The 13,306-nt window shown below is 37.4% G+C and overlaps 1 protein-coding gene and 1 pseudogene across 1 annotated transcript in view; one reads left to right on the top strand and one right to left on the bottom strand.

Annotated features, from left to right (window-relative positions):
• Positions 1-945: 945 nt before the first annotated feature.
• Positions 946-13,306, bottom strand: part of PPP4R4 (protein phosphatase 4 regulatory subunit 4) — a 118,952-nt gene continuing 106,591 nt past the window's right edge. The window contains exons 24-25 of the mRNA XM_044665031.1: positions 10,077-10,221; positions 946-1,034 (exon numbers count right to left, since the gene is read on the bottom strand). Coding sequence (XP_044520966.1) covers positions 1,010-1,034; positions 10,077-10,221 — 170 coding nt within the window. The 3' untranslated portion in view covers positions 946-1,009. The remainder of the gene's footprint in view (positions 1,035-10,076; positions 10,222-13,306) is intronic.
• Positions 5,914-7,202, top strand: LOC123237850 (annotated as a pseudogene).

Consider the following 13,306-nt stretch of genomic DNA (forward strand, 5'->3'; position numbering starts at 1 on the left):
TCACATTATAAAAAGTAACCACACGCACATATGCATTCACAAATTAGTTCATCTTTATCATACATCAATATATTTAAAAAACAAATATCTGATATCAATATAGTTATATGCTGATTGCATTTTGAAATAGAGAAGCTGACAATAGCTTCATACAATATATCTCAAGTACTGGCATTTTAAAATAGACCTATATATGCTCTGCAGGCAAATTTTGATGGAAATATTAGCATTAGTACAAATAAATGCTGTTGACATAGCTAAAGCATGATAGCTTGGAATAACAGCTAATTAAAAACTAGATTCATCATTTTAAAATCAAGTAAAGAGAAAAAATACAATCTAAAATTTAAACAAAGTATTTATAAAAGAAATTGTCCCATGAAATAAAGAAAATCATTAGCCAATTATTTGGAGTTATTTGCTCCCCAAAATGACTGGAAACCTTTAAGAATTTTCATTGCCAAGTTTAAATTGGGGTGTCCAGGTACAAATTTATGTCAGCACAATCTTAGGACTGTCCAAATTGGAGGAAATGGTACATTTGTCAGTATTTGTTTTTTCCAAATGAACTTGGGAGATTCTTTATGAATAGACTATTAACTTCCCAAATGCATATCAGAGCCAGGACAATTTCAGGTGATTGTGACTTCCACAGCAATTTGCTAAAATGCTAAAATGGTAACTGAGAACAATTAATAGATGACATTGGTATCCTGCACTATAAAGGCATAATTGTCTCTCTTGCGGCAGTAGTTAAAGCACATACCTAAAGTTGCATTTCAACATTTCACTATAACATTGGAATTCTGCAACCAATACATTATTTATAGAAATATATACTATACAACCCAGGGAATCTAACTTCAAATATGGAAGGGCTTTAACGACATCAGATGCAATGAAGTCTCTCCATTTCATTCATAAAAAGCCCCAGCTGTCACTCTGCTTCTGCTGAGCAATCCCTTTACCTCCAGCTGTCTTTGGTTTTCTTCCTTATCTATCAGGTGATCTAAGGATTTGATTTTCTAGATTTTCTTTGGGGAAAAAAAAGAAAAAGAAATTAAAAAGACAAGAAGATGAAGAAAAAGGAAAGAAAAAAAGGAGGAAGGACCGACAGAAAAGGAAACATGCAAATGCTTACTGTTTTACATGAAAACAATTTATTCAGCAGTACATTTGGAAATTAAATTAGGCAACATAGTTGTAACCCACTAGTAGCACCATCTGACACAGGACCAACTGGTTTTGAAGAAATTAATAACAACAATAATTACATCCTCAAAAATACTTGGTATAGGAGGAGTTATTTAATTGGCATACTTGCTCAATAAAGTGGAATGAAATTCAATATATAAAAATAAACTTTTCATATTTTTAAACCAATTCTATAAGGCTAAGTAGCACTTATATAGTAGGGAAATTGGCATGGGCCTTAAAATCATGTGATTAGGTAAGAAAATGTTCACCCTTTCATTAGGCCTAAAAGAGAAAGTTAATGAAAACAAGTATTCAATACTGAAAATACTGTGACAGACAACCACAAATTTCAAATACATAAGCTGGATTACATCAGGAAGCATGAGAGTAATTGTGAACTTTTTACAGCAGTGATGGACAAACTTTTTAAAGAGGGGGCCAAAGGAAAGGAAATGCTCATCTGTCAGTCTGTTTCTAAGGCAACTCTTTCCAAGTTTCATTGTATTGTACCCTACTCCTTGTATTCATCAGATTAGGAATAATGTCGCTGGGCAGACAGAACATTTCAGAGGGCTGCATCTGGCCCGTGGGTCCTAGTTTGCCCATCACTGTTTTATAGCACAATGAAGATTTTGGTACCACTAAAAAATTTTTGGAGCCAATCTGCTGCATCCAGGTAATAATTTATGTCAGTACAATCTTAGAACTATTCAACCTGCAGGAAATTGTACATTCTTCAGTATTTCTTTTCCCAATGCCTCAAGAAAAGGTCCCTGTTGATCAGATAGGGCTGAATTTCAGAATATGCTTTAGAGAAATAGACCAATGAAGGGATTTACCATATTGTTCCATTTACAGAGCTAGAAAGGACCTTAGAGGTCATTTAGTCCAACCAGACCTGAATTATGAATGTTTTCTAATGACCCTTAATATAGATTTAGGCTTTGCTTCAATACGTTTAATGATAGGGAATCCACCACCTTCTAAAACAGTACCTTTCACTGTTGAATTGCTCTAGTTTTTTGGAAATTCTTCTTCATATTAAATTGAAATATCCTCCTTGTGACTTTCATTTCTTGGCCTTAGTTTTCCCTTTAGGGGTTCAAAGAGATTAAGTCTAAATAATTCATCAACATGACAGTTGTTCAGAAATGTTACAACAGTGGGGAAGCTGGGTGGCTCACTGGATAGAAAGCCAGGCCTGGAGATGGGAGATCCCGTGTTCAAATGTGACCGCAGACACTTCCTAGCTGTGTGACCCTGAGTGAGTCACTTAACCCCCATCACCTAGCCTTTACCATTCTTTTGCCTAAAAACCAAAACATAGTATGGATTCTTAGATGAAAGGCAAAGATTAAAAAAGAAAAAGAAATATTAGAACAGGAACTTTGGTTTCACTAATTCTTCTCTTCCTCATTTTCTAGAACCAATCACCATGGGGTTATAGAGTTCTGAATCTTCTCAATTTTCTCATCACTCTCCTGGACAAGCTTTGTCAGTGTTTCTTGAAAATGTGGTGGCCAGATTTGAAAATAATAATTTATATGCAGTCTGACTAGGTAAGGGGTACAGTGGGACTCTCATTTCATAAAAATGCACCTGTGACAGGCACACATTTATTTGGAATTGTGCTATTTTCCAAGGTATCTGGGTACATCTCCCTAGGAACATGTTGTTCCTTTTTTTGCTGAGTAGTCAGCATAATGAACACAGATTGATTTTTTTCAGTTCATTCAGAAAGAAAATTCTGAAATTATTCTTTGGAATGATGTTGATTTGGTTTTTTTTTTTCAGCCCCATTCCTTAAAGAGGTAGCATAGCCATATTCTTTGTGGTGGCCAAAAATTGGAAAACAGGGAGGTGTCCCTCGATTGGGGAATGGCTGAACAAATTGTAGTATCTGATAGTGATGGAATACTATTGTGTTGAAAGGAATAATGAACTGGAGGGATTCCATGTGAACTGGAAAGACCTCCATGAACTGATACAGAGTGAAACTGATACAGAGTGCAGAACCAGGAGAGCTTTGTACACAGAGACTGATACACTGTGGCACAATTGAATGTAATGGACTTGTCTACTAGCAGCAATGCAATGACTCAGGACAATCCAGAGGGACTTAAGAGAAAGAATGCTATCCACATCCGGAGAAAGAACTGTGAGAACAGAAACACAGAAGAAAAACATAGGATCGATCACATGGTTTGATGGGGATATGACTGGGGTTCTGGCATTAAAAGATCACTCTATTGCAAATATGAATAATATATAAATAGTTTTTGAACAACTATACATATATAGCCCAGTGGAATTGCTTGCCAGCTCCAGGAGGGGGGAGGGAAGCGGAGGGGAAAATCATGAATCATGTAACCATGGAAAATACCCTAAGTAAATAAACAAAAAATTAAAAATAAATAATAAAAAAAAGAGAGAGCATAGGCATGGTGTAATGAAAACTAGATTGAGAGTGAAAAGAAGTTTTAATCCTATCTCTACTCCGAATTAGTTATGTGGCCTTGAATAATTCACTGACCCCCTTTCCTTCCTCCTTCCACTCTCTACCTCCAATTCAGTTTTCTCATTTATAGAATAATGTGGTGCACATGCAGAGCCAGCACTGGGGGAGCTGCTCCCCTCCCCTTCTTCTCAGCTCCCTGGGACATTTTTGCATGCTCTACCCCTCTGTCCAGCCACCCAAAGCAAGCACTTTCTCCCTCAACTCTCTCCCCTAATCCAGGGGCTCACAGGTTGAATTTACCTTTTGGCCACTCAAACTGGGAAAAGGTTCACCAAGGAGGGACTAGAGCATCTTTCAGGTCCCCCCAACTCTAAAGATTCTGTGAATCTATGCTATGATATGCTTTTTGAGCAGGAGAGAAAGCAGCCTGCTGGTGTAAAAAATAGTCTAAAAACAAAAGAACAGTTAGAGCAGGGGTCGGCAACCTTTTTGCCCGTGAGAGCCATAAATGACACATTTTTTAAAATGTAATTTCGTGAGAGCCGTACAGTGCTCACAGTGCGAGCTCCTGTAACAGCGCCTGGAAAAAAATTGACTTTATGGCTCCTCCAGAAAGAGCCATACGTTGCCGACCCCCGAGTTAGAGAAAGGCGCACTGAAAAGAGCAAACAACTGTTTCCTTAGTGGTTTCAGCTGCCTCCTCTTCCTTTTTACTTGGGATTTAAAGTTCCAAATCCTCTGAGATGGGGAGAAAGGATGAATTATATTTTGGTATGACTAAATAAAAAGTAGAGTTCCCTTTTCTGGGTTTTCACTTTCCAAAGCTTGTTATCCTCTTTCATCCTTCACGGTAGCAGTCTATTTTGCTTTTATGTCCATTTTTTCCTTTTTCCTTTCATTTTTGGGGTGTGTGTGAGGGTAGGAGCCTATAGAGGTTCGAGAGGGCATTTATATATAAGGAGTCAGCAGGTGTTCAGGATCCCAAGGGAATCTTTAGTCCTAATTTGTCTAGGCTTCATATGAATGTGAAGGAATTCTTTCAAAGAAAATTATGAAAAGACTATAAACTCTATTACAAATTCAACTTTGATCATTTCTCTGTCAAGAGAATCAAAGAATATTACAGTTTAAAGGGATTTTGGAGAACATCTAACATACTTTCATTTGTACAAAGGAGACTGGGGTCAGGGAAGGAAAGTGAAACTTTCAACCTAATTATTACTAATTAGGTACATTATATTTCTTTAATTCTTATAGGTTCTAACTCTCTATTTGCGTTGAATAGAAATGATAAGGCCTAGAACAGATAGCCTAACCAGTTCATGGCTCTTTCCATTATCCTATAGTACCACCTCATGGATTTAAACAGATTCCTTAATGGTAAAAATCCCTATTTGGAACATGCATATTTAACGTTGAATAGAGTGCTAAATTTATAAATGAAAGGTACCTATATCCTTAAACAGTATAACAGCTCTTCTTAATTCAAAATTACTACTGGTATGATTTTAGGATTGGTAGAGACCTCCAATATTATTAATCAGGCAAGTACATTACATTTTAAAATTCGTATACACTTGACACTCTGTCTTTGAGCTATATCTTACGGATTTCTAAACCTTGCAGAGAGTTAGATGTCCTAATAAAATGTATCCATGCTTTGATACCTGATATGACTAATTAGGAGAAGAGAGAGGGAGAGGAAGAGGAAGAGGGAGAGGGAAAGGAAGGAAAGGAAGAGGGGGACAGGGAGTAGGAAGAGGAGAAAGAGGGGAAGGAAGAGGAGGGAGATGGAGAAGGGAAGAAGAGAGAGAGAGAGAGAGAGAGAGAGAGAGAGATTTCTTTTTTCTAACCTAAAATGAGCTTATGTTAAGAATTCTTAATAGAATCTGAAGTTGTTCACAAGTAGTTCCTAGAACATGATGAAATATTAGTGGAAAATGAAAGAAATTCTAAAATGTTATTTGTTAAGATGGAAAATGGAAGAACAAATAATAGGTCTCTTGGTTGAACCACTGGGTAATCGGTATTCTAGGTTAAAAGTTATTTTATGCTGCTGTGAAAATTCTAATCAGTCTTTCTCTTTCAATGCTGTTACAAAAGTTCAGTTAGAAGGATTTAGATCAACAGTTTAAGAAAAAAGTATGGCATATGGGTACTGGGAGTGGCAGGAGTGGCAGTGGCACCACTAGACCTAAAGTGGTGCCTGGGCCATCATCCTACTCTCTATTCACAGCTTATCTTCCTGAGCATTAGCTATGTGTGGGGATGAGATGATGTTTGATCCTACTATGAGGAGGAGAAGGAGAAGGAGGAGGGAGGAAGAAGGAGGAAGAAGGAAGAAGAAGAACAAGAACAACAAGAACAACAAGAAGAAGAAACAGCAGCAGCCTTTTGTGCTAGATGGAGATGCACAGACAGAAATGTAATGAATAAAAATTAATCCTGGAGACTTTATACTAAACTTAAAAGAATTTATTAATAAAGAGAAAGAAAGAAAGAAAAATAAGGTTTCCAGCCTAACTCCCCTTCCACTTTGCAAATCTTAGTTCCTGAATCCCCAATTTGGGGTAGTTTCCCACTGAGGCCCTGCTGTGCTGCTTGTCAGAGATGGCTACATAGATGAGTGCAGGGTCCTCTTGTCAGCAAGAGAGCTTCTTTTAGATGCCAAAAAATGGCAGAGAGACAGTCTGCTTCACAAGCTGGCATTTTAAGCTCAGTCTAAACCCTTCCCCTAAGCCAGTGATAGGCAAACTATTCCCCTCAGGCCAGATGTAGTTTGCCCATCACTGCCTTAAGCAATCCCGTAATCACTACACTCCCACATCCCACGGGGAATAGTTTGGCCATCACTGTCCTAAACTATTCTAGTTGGCCAGGGTTTCACTTCAGTCCCTACACGTCACATCCCTTGACAAGAATCTTGCTTGCCACACTGGCCAATGATTCTGTGACAATAAGTCTTCTGGGATCTGGATGATAGTTGGGGGTCCTCTAAATATTTAATTCACATAGAAGAAACACAATCCTTAGAAACAAAAGAAACTGAACCAGAGCCAAGAGGACAAAGATGTAGAAGCTGATGAAATATGTTTCTGATGACCTGGATGACAAACTTTTTCAATTAAAAGAAAAATGAGAAAAAAAAATTTGATATTGATGAAGCTGAAGAAGGTGTAAATGACCTAAAGTTTAAAAGTGATGCACAAGAACCAGCAGAAGTGGAAAATGATGTTGATATCATACTTGGCAACAAAAAGAAGAAAAAGAAGAATGTCCATGTCCTAGATGAGGATGAAATCCTAGAGAAAAATATGAAGTTTTAGAAAATGAAGATAGCAAAAAGGATGAAGGAATCTCCTTTAGCAATCAGACTGGTCTTGCGTGGGCAGGTTCAGAAAGAGACTACATTTATGATGAGTTGTTGAACAGAGTATTCAATATAATGTGGGAAAAGAATCCAGATATGAAACTTCCACAGAAGAGGAACCAAGAAAACTTCTTTTGTTCCACACCAGTGGTTCCCAAACTTTTTTGGTCTACTGCCCCCTTTCCAGAAAAAATATTACTTAGCGCCCCTGGAAATTAATTTTTAAAGATTTTAATAGCAATTAATAGGAAAGATAAATGCACCCGTGGCCATCACCACCTCCCTGGATCACTGCAGCACCCACCAGGGAGCAGTGGTGCCCACTTTGGGAATCATTGTTCTACACTATCACAGGGGATCAAATAAAGATCTGTGTCAAAGCTAACTAATTTGCTAATCAACACTGGATTTTGCAGAGTGTTTTGGAGATGAGGTTGGAGAGGTTTACAATTTGAGTGGATTTACCATTGTATTAAAAGCAAGATATAAAAGCTGCCATATTCTCATTTGGCATTGGATTGGTCTATGAAATCCTTGCAAGATGCAGATCCTCACGCTGTTCACATATTCAATGAATATTTTAAGAACTGCCAGAGAAAAGCAATGGGGAAAAGAGGAGATCCTTTTAAAAAAACATTCTTAGGGGGCAGCTGGGTAGCTCAGTGGAATGAGAGTCAGGCCTAGAGACAGGAGGTCCTAGGTTCAAACCCGGCCTCAGCCACTTCCCAGCTGTGTGACCCTGGGCAAGTCACTTGACCCCCAATGCCCACCCTTACCAATCTTCCACCTATGAGACAATACACCGAAGTACAAGGGTTTTAAAAAAAAAAAAAAAGAAAAAGAAAAAAACATTCTTAGACTTCTGAAAAATGCAAAATAAATTAAATTTGTTCTAACAGTGACTCTTTCATGCCACTTTGTCCTTTGGTTTCCTTTTTATAAACATAAAAAAAAAAGCCTTAACTGACAAATATGATGAAAACAAATTTACTGTGATTGCATGTAGGTTCTGATTTAGTATATCTGTACATTTCTAGTACTGAGGCCTGGAGCTTTAGCATAGACTTCAGAGATGCGCCTCCTCAACTCCTCATGAGAAGTAATGATGTATAGGCAAAGAAATATGTGAAAGGGATGGAAGGAGTGTGAAGTTCTGGAGGAACTATTACCAAACATTCTCAGTTTGTGTGGGATGATCATATTGGTTTGAAATTTCTTTTAAGATGTGAAAACTATTTACTTTCTACCTCATGATAAAAATGGAAAATAGAAGGATAAGCCAATCAATACTCAGATTATTAGAAGCTGGTTCTTCCCTGCAACTTGGGTTTGTCTAAGCAATACTGAAGATGACATCCCTGAGACACAGATCAATGTGAAAGTGATGTATGGTATGTCATAGTGGACAGTGTCTGCATGGTGATTTTAGAGAAAGCATTTCTCCTCTCAGCTTTTAAGTCTAGGTTCTGAAAAGCCCATTGGAAGAGAGAGACTGTTGCCAGCAAACCAATAACTAAATCCCAGGTTTTTAGAAGTAGAAAATGAAAATGCCATCAAGTGGGTTTGATTATAAAGTGATTGTTCCACCTCTAGAAACCAAGGGGAACAGAAGAAATATAACCTATGTGTGCCTCTTCTCATTGGTCACATTAATATTGGTCTGACACAAGATCACTGCAACTTTATCTTTCTATCTTTAAATGACCAGGGGTCTTAGAAACCCCTCTAAGCAAGTTGTTGAACACTGAGCTCGTGCTTTAAACGAGGCTATGACAACACTCTACTGACTTAGCTGCATTATTTTAAAATCACTGTGACCCCTAATTTTAAAGTCCAAGCCAAGAGGAATGGAAACTTGACTAAGATTCAGTGGGTTGAGTAGCATGTATCCATGGTATCTAGACCGTAGACATAGCTGCTGTGACTATACTTTTTGAACTCAACAATTTCTATTTGAATTTTCCTTTTTTTTATCTGCACTGTTTCCAATTTTACTTGTAAGTCATTTTTTTATTTGAAATTTTGACTGCAATTTGAAAAAGCAATAGGTTGAATCCAGGTTTGAGATTCTAAAAAGGATTATGGAATTTGAAGAAAGAGCTGTAACAAATGTTGGATGTAATTTTGAGTGAATAAAGCCAGGATCAATGTCTCTTGTGTAACACCTAGGACTATAATGTTTCATTTTCTTTTTTTGTTTTATCTTTTGCTTATTTAGTACACTTTCCTGTATTCCAAAGGGGTCAAAAAGAATGACAAAGGTATCTAGCTTCCTTCCCTGTGGTCAGGGTAAGGCAGAAGACTTTGTTTCAACAGTAGTCTTGACTCACATCCTAACTTGGCTCTCAAATATGAGTCTTGAGTCTTGGACCACAATTGATTCATTAAGGGTTCAGTTGAATACAAATCACCCAAGTGTATGGGGTTATTTTTTTTAAAAGGCAAAAAGAAAGTATGAATGAAAATGGGTAAAGGGCCTCTAAGGAAAAGAAGATCACTGAGTTTTCTCTAATTCTCATTTTACCCAAAACAACAGGATTGTTGTTCAGATGATTTCAATTGGACACACTTTTAGAGGATGCTGCTGTCTCTACAATTCAGGCAGAAGCATAGGCATAACAGCCAACCAAATTACTGGAACTTACCAAAAAACCCAATAATTTCATAAGTACCTCTTCTTAAATACACAATTAAAGAATTTATTTCAACTATAAAAACTTTCTGACTCTACAATTAAGTTACTGAAGAAACAGGTGAGTTTTCCACAATGATGAAGCTTCTTCCAGCACCCTGTGCTCTGTTGAAAAATGACTGGTTAAATCAATGGGGAAAAAGTTAAATAGCTTAATTTTGTACTATGTAAACCAATCATCATGGCCTCTGTAGATTCACTAACATTAAAATGTTCTCATGATGCCTAAAATTTCTTCCCTTAAAATGTATTGTTTCCACACTTCAGGCACTTTTTTTTTTCCAAGAGAACTTGGAATCTGAACTAATAAAAAAAGACTACTTTTACTTCATAGTACCATCCAACAATTGATCACTTACAAGGTAGCCTTTCGAGGCTGAGTATCTTTACTTCCATTGTTCTTTTGGTCAACTGAGCTATTCATATTACGGGAGGTACTTGGTAAGGAGGTATTAGAATAAGAAGATGAATTACCACTGGAGTTACGGGTCCGGAATGAATCATCTGAAAGATATGTACATGTAGACACTTGAAAGATTTACCTTTGAACAAAGTACCATGAAAAAAATTCAGATCTATAGTTTAGGTACATACTATCACTAAGTCAATTTATTAGAATAAATTGTCTTTGAAAATAAATGTATATGTATACATACATGCACACATATACAAATATCTCTCCATATATTATATACATACACATATATATGCAGTATACACAGAAGAACTATAGAAAATTATCATCTAAAATAGATTTAGTATGAAGCTTCTGTCACACCATCCCCTCCACCTACTTTCTCAAGAGGACCTCATCTCATTTTACTGAGAAAATAGTGGTTATTTCCAATGAGATCTCTCTTTTCCTCTACTCTGCACCTCAAACCCCCTTGATATTATCTACAATTCTCCTCTGCTCCCTCTAATGAAGAGAAGGCCCTTCAACATGCCAAGGCTAACCCCTCTACATATATCCCTAATCCCAATCCCTAATGTCTTCTCTGATAGATCACCCCCATGATCATCCTCCACCCTCATCTTTGATTTCTTCCTATCTACTGGTTCATTCCCTGCTACCTAGAAATAATCTAATTCTTTACATTCTTTAAGAATTTTCTCTTATTCTTATCATCCTCAAAACTATCATCCTAAAGCTCTCTTCCCTGAATTTGTAGAAAAAACTATGGATTCTCTTATTCCTTTCTCAACACCCCTTGGAATATGGCTTTTAAACTCATCATTCAGCTGACCCACTCCTCTCTCCAAAGTTACCAAATCATCTCTTACTTGCCAAAACAAATGGCTTTTACTTAGTTCTCTTTCTTGCCCTTTTTATAGCACCTGCTACTCTGCCCTTTATTTCTAGATACTTTCTCTGGGTTTTCATAACACTGCTCTCATCCTCTTATCTGTCTGAATGCTCCTTCTCAAGTCTTTTTGACTAGATTATCTCCTATATCCTGCTCCTACCTGTTGGTATACTTACTCTGTCCTGGAACCTTCTATCTCTCAGTAAACTCATTAGTACCCATGACTTCAATTATTACCCCTATACAGATGACAGATCTACAGATCTGGCTCCCAACTCTTTGAGGGACTCCAGTTTTACATCACCAACTATCTTAGGTACACTTCAAAATGGAATGTTTGGCAACTCAAACGCACCACGTTCAAAGCAGAACACATTTTCTTTACCTCCAAATCCATCCTTCTTCCAAACTTATTTAATTCTGGCAAGAGTCATATTATCCTTTCAGGTAACAGAATTCACAATCTCAGTTATTCCTAATTTATCAATTTCTCTCACTAGATATATCCAATCAGTTGGTTAAGTTTTGCTGATTTATTTCCACAACCTCTCACGTTTATTCTGTTCTCTTCATTCTCAGAGCCACTTCCCTAGTCCAAGTCCTCATCAGCTCTTACCTAGACAATGACAATGGCTTCCCAATTAGACCCTGTGACTTTCTCCCCTCTCCAATCCACCCACTACATGGCTGTCAAAGTGATAGCAGTTCTAGAGCACAAGGCTAAGTATGCCACATCTCTGCTTAGTAAACTCCAGGAATCCCCTCTAGGGTCAATTTAGACTCCTCTGTTTGGCATTTGGAGGCAGGGTGGATGAACTTTAACTTACCTTTCCAGCCTTATTATATATTACTTCTATTTATACACTCTCCAGCCCAGTGCAATTGGCATTTTGGCTGTTTCACACCTGAAATTTCACCTTATCTCTCTGTGTCTTCACACAAACCGTCTCCCATTCCTCGAATGCAGCAGAATTTCCTCTCCTTAACCTCTCAGAACTTCCTTGTATCCTTTGAAAGCTCAGTTCAATGCCACTTTCTATCTGAAGACTTTCCTGATATGCCCAGCTTCTAGTATCCTCTACTGTCCAAAGTACTTTTTACATTTATTGTAGCTACCTACATGGGTGCATGTTGGTTCCCCCAGTAGCTTGTCCCTGAGGACAGAGGCTGTTTCTTTTTTATCTTTGTATTCTCCTCCCCTAGCAAGGTACCAAGAACATAGCAGACCCTTAATACATTTTTTAAATGATTCAGTCAATAAGCACTTCTCAAGGGCCTGCTACTTGCCAGGCACTATGGTAAGTGCTAGGGAAACAAAGAAAGACAAAATGCAGCCTCTGCTCTCAAGGAGCTCACAGTCCAATGAGGGTTTAACAGCAAACAAAAACCCCACTTCTTTCTATTCAAATATATTTGATTTTTAGAATCACAACACTTTGCCACCTCATTTTCCTTCTCAATCCTTGACTGATTTTTTTGTTTACTTTTTTAGGTTTATAAAAACCACCTTTTGGGGAAAGGAATAGAAATATTTTAACCAATACAATAGTTTTGAATGAACCAGTAGAATCACAGGATTTAAGAGTTGGAAAAAACTTTTGCTATTCTTTAATACAATCTCCTCATTTTACATATGGGGAAACTTGAGGTACAGAGAAGAGAAACTGCTTTTCCAAGATCATATAACTGGCTAATGCCAGAAACAGGACGAGAGTCTTAGACCATTATTCCTCCTGCCATGCCACACAATCCACCCAATGCTGACTGATGCTAGACTCCAGAGAGGACACTCTCTTCTGAACCTCAAGAAGGCCAGATTATGTGCTGGCAATCAAAAAAATTAATTTAGATGATGTATCAAAAATTACTTATCTCATTTATCAATGTACTTTAGGATAAATAATTTCTTGTCTGTCATAACTCTAATGCATAAAAACCTTTGAAAGGGCTGGTTGATCCTGACAAAGTTTGTTAAACCATGGAATGCTATTCAAAATTATCTCTAGCTTGACTAAGCCAAGCAAATCCACTCTTGCCCAAAATGGAAGTATAGTTGCTGCCTTGCAAAGGCATCAAATTAAAGTTCACAAAGCCTGAATAATTCACAAATTCCTAGCCAAGGATTCATTGTTTAATTTTGCTTAGCTCCCATGACAGGCAGCTTGACATTTGCATTACCCAAGAGTCCCTCTTTAAAAGTGTGCAGATGGATATTTCAGGGTTTTTTTAATGCATCTCACACTTGAGCAGTATGAATATGGACACTTGTAGACAAGTACATA

The sequence above is a fragment of the Gracilinanus agilis genome, chromosome 2 (assembly GCF_016433145.1).
Source record: "Gracilinanus agilis isolate LMUSP501 chromosome 2, AgileGrace, whole genome shotgun sequence".
NCBI classification, from domain to species: Eukaryota; Metazoa; Chordata; class Mammalia; order Didelphimorphia; family Didelphidae; genus Gracilinanus; species Gracilinanus agilis.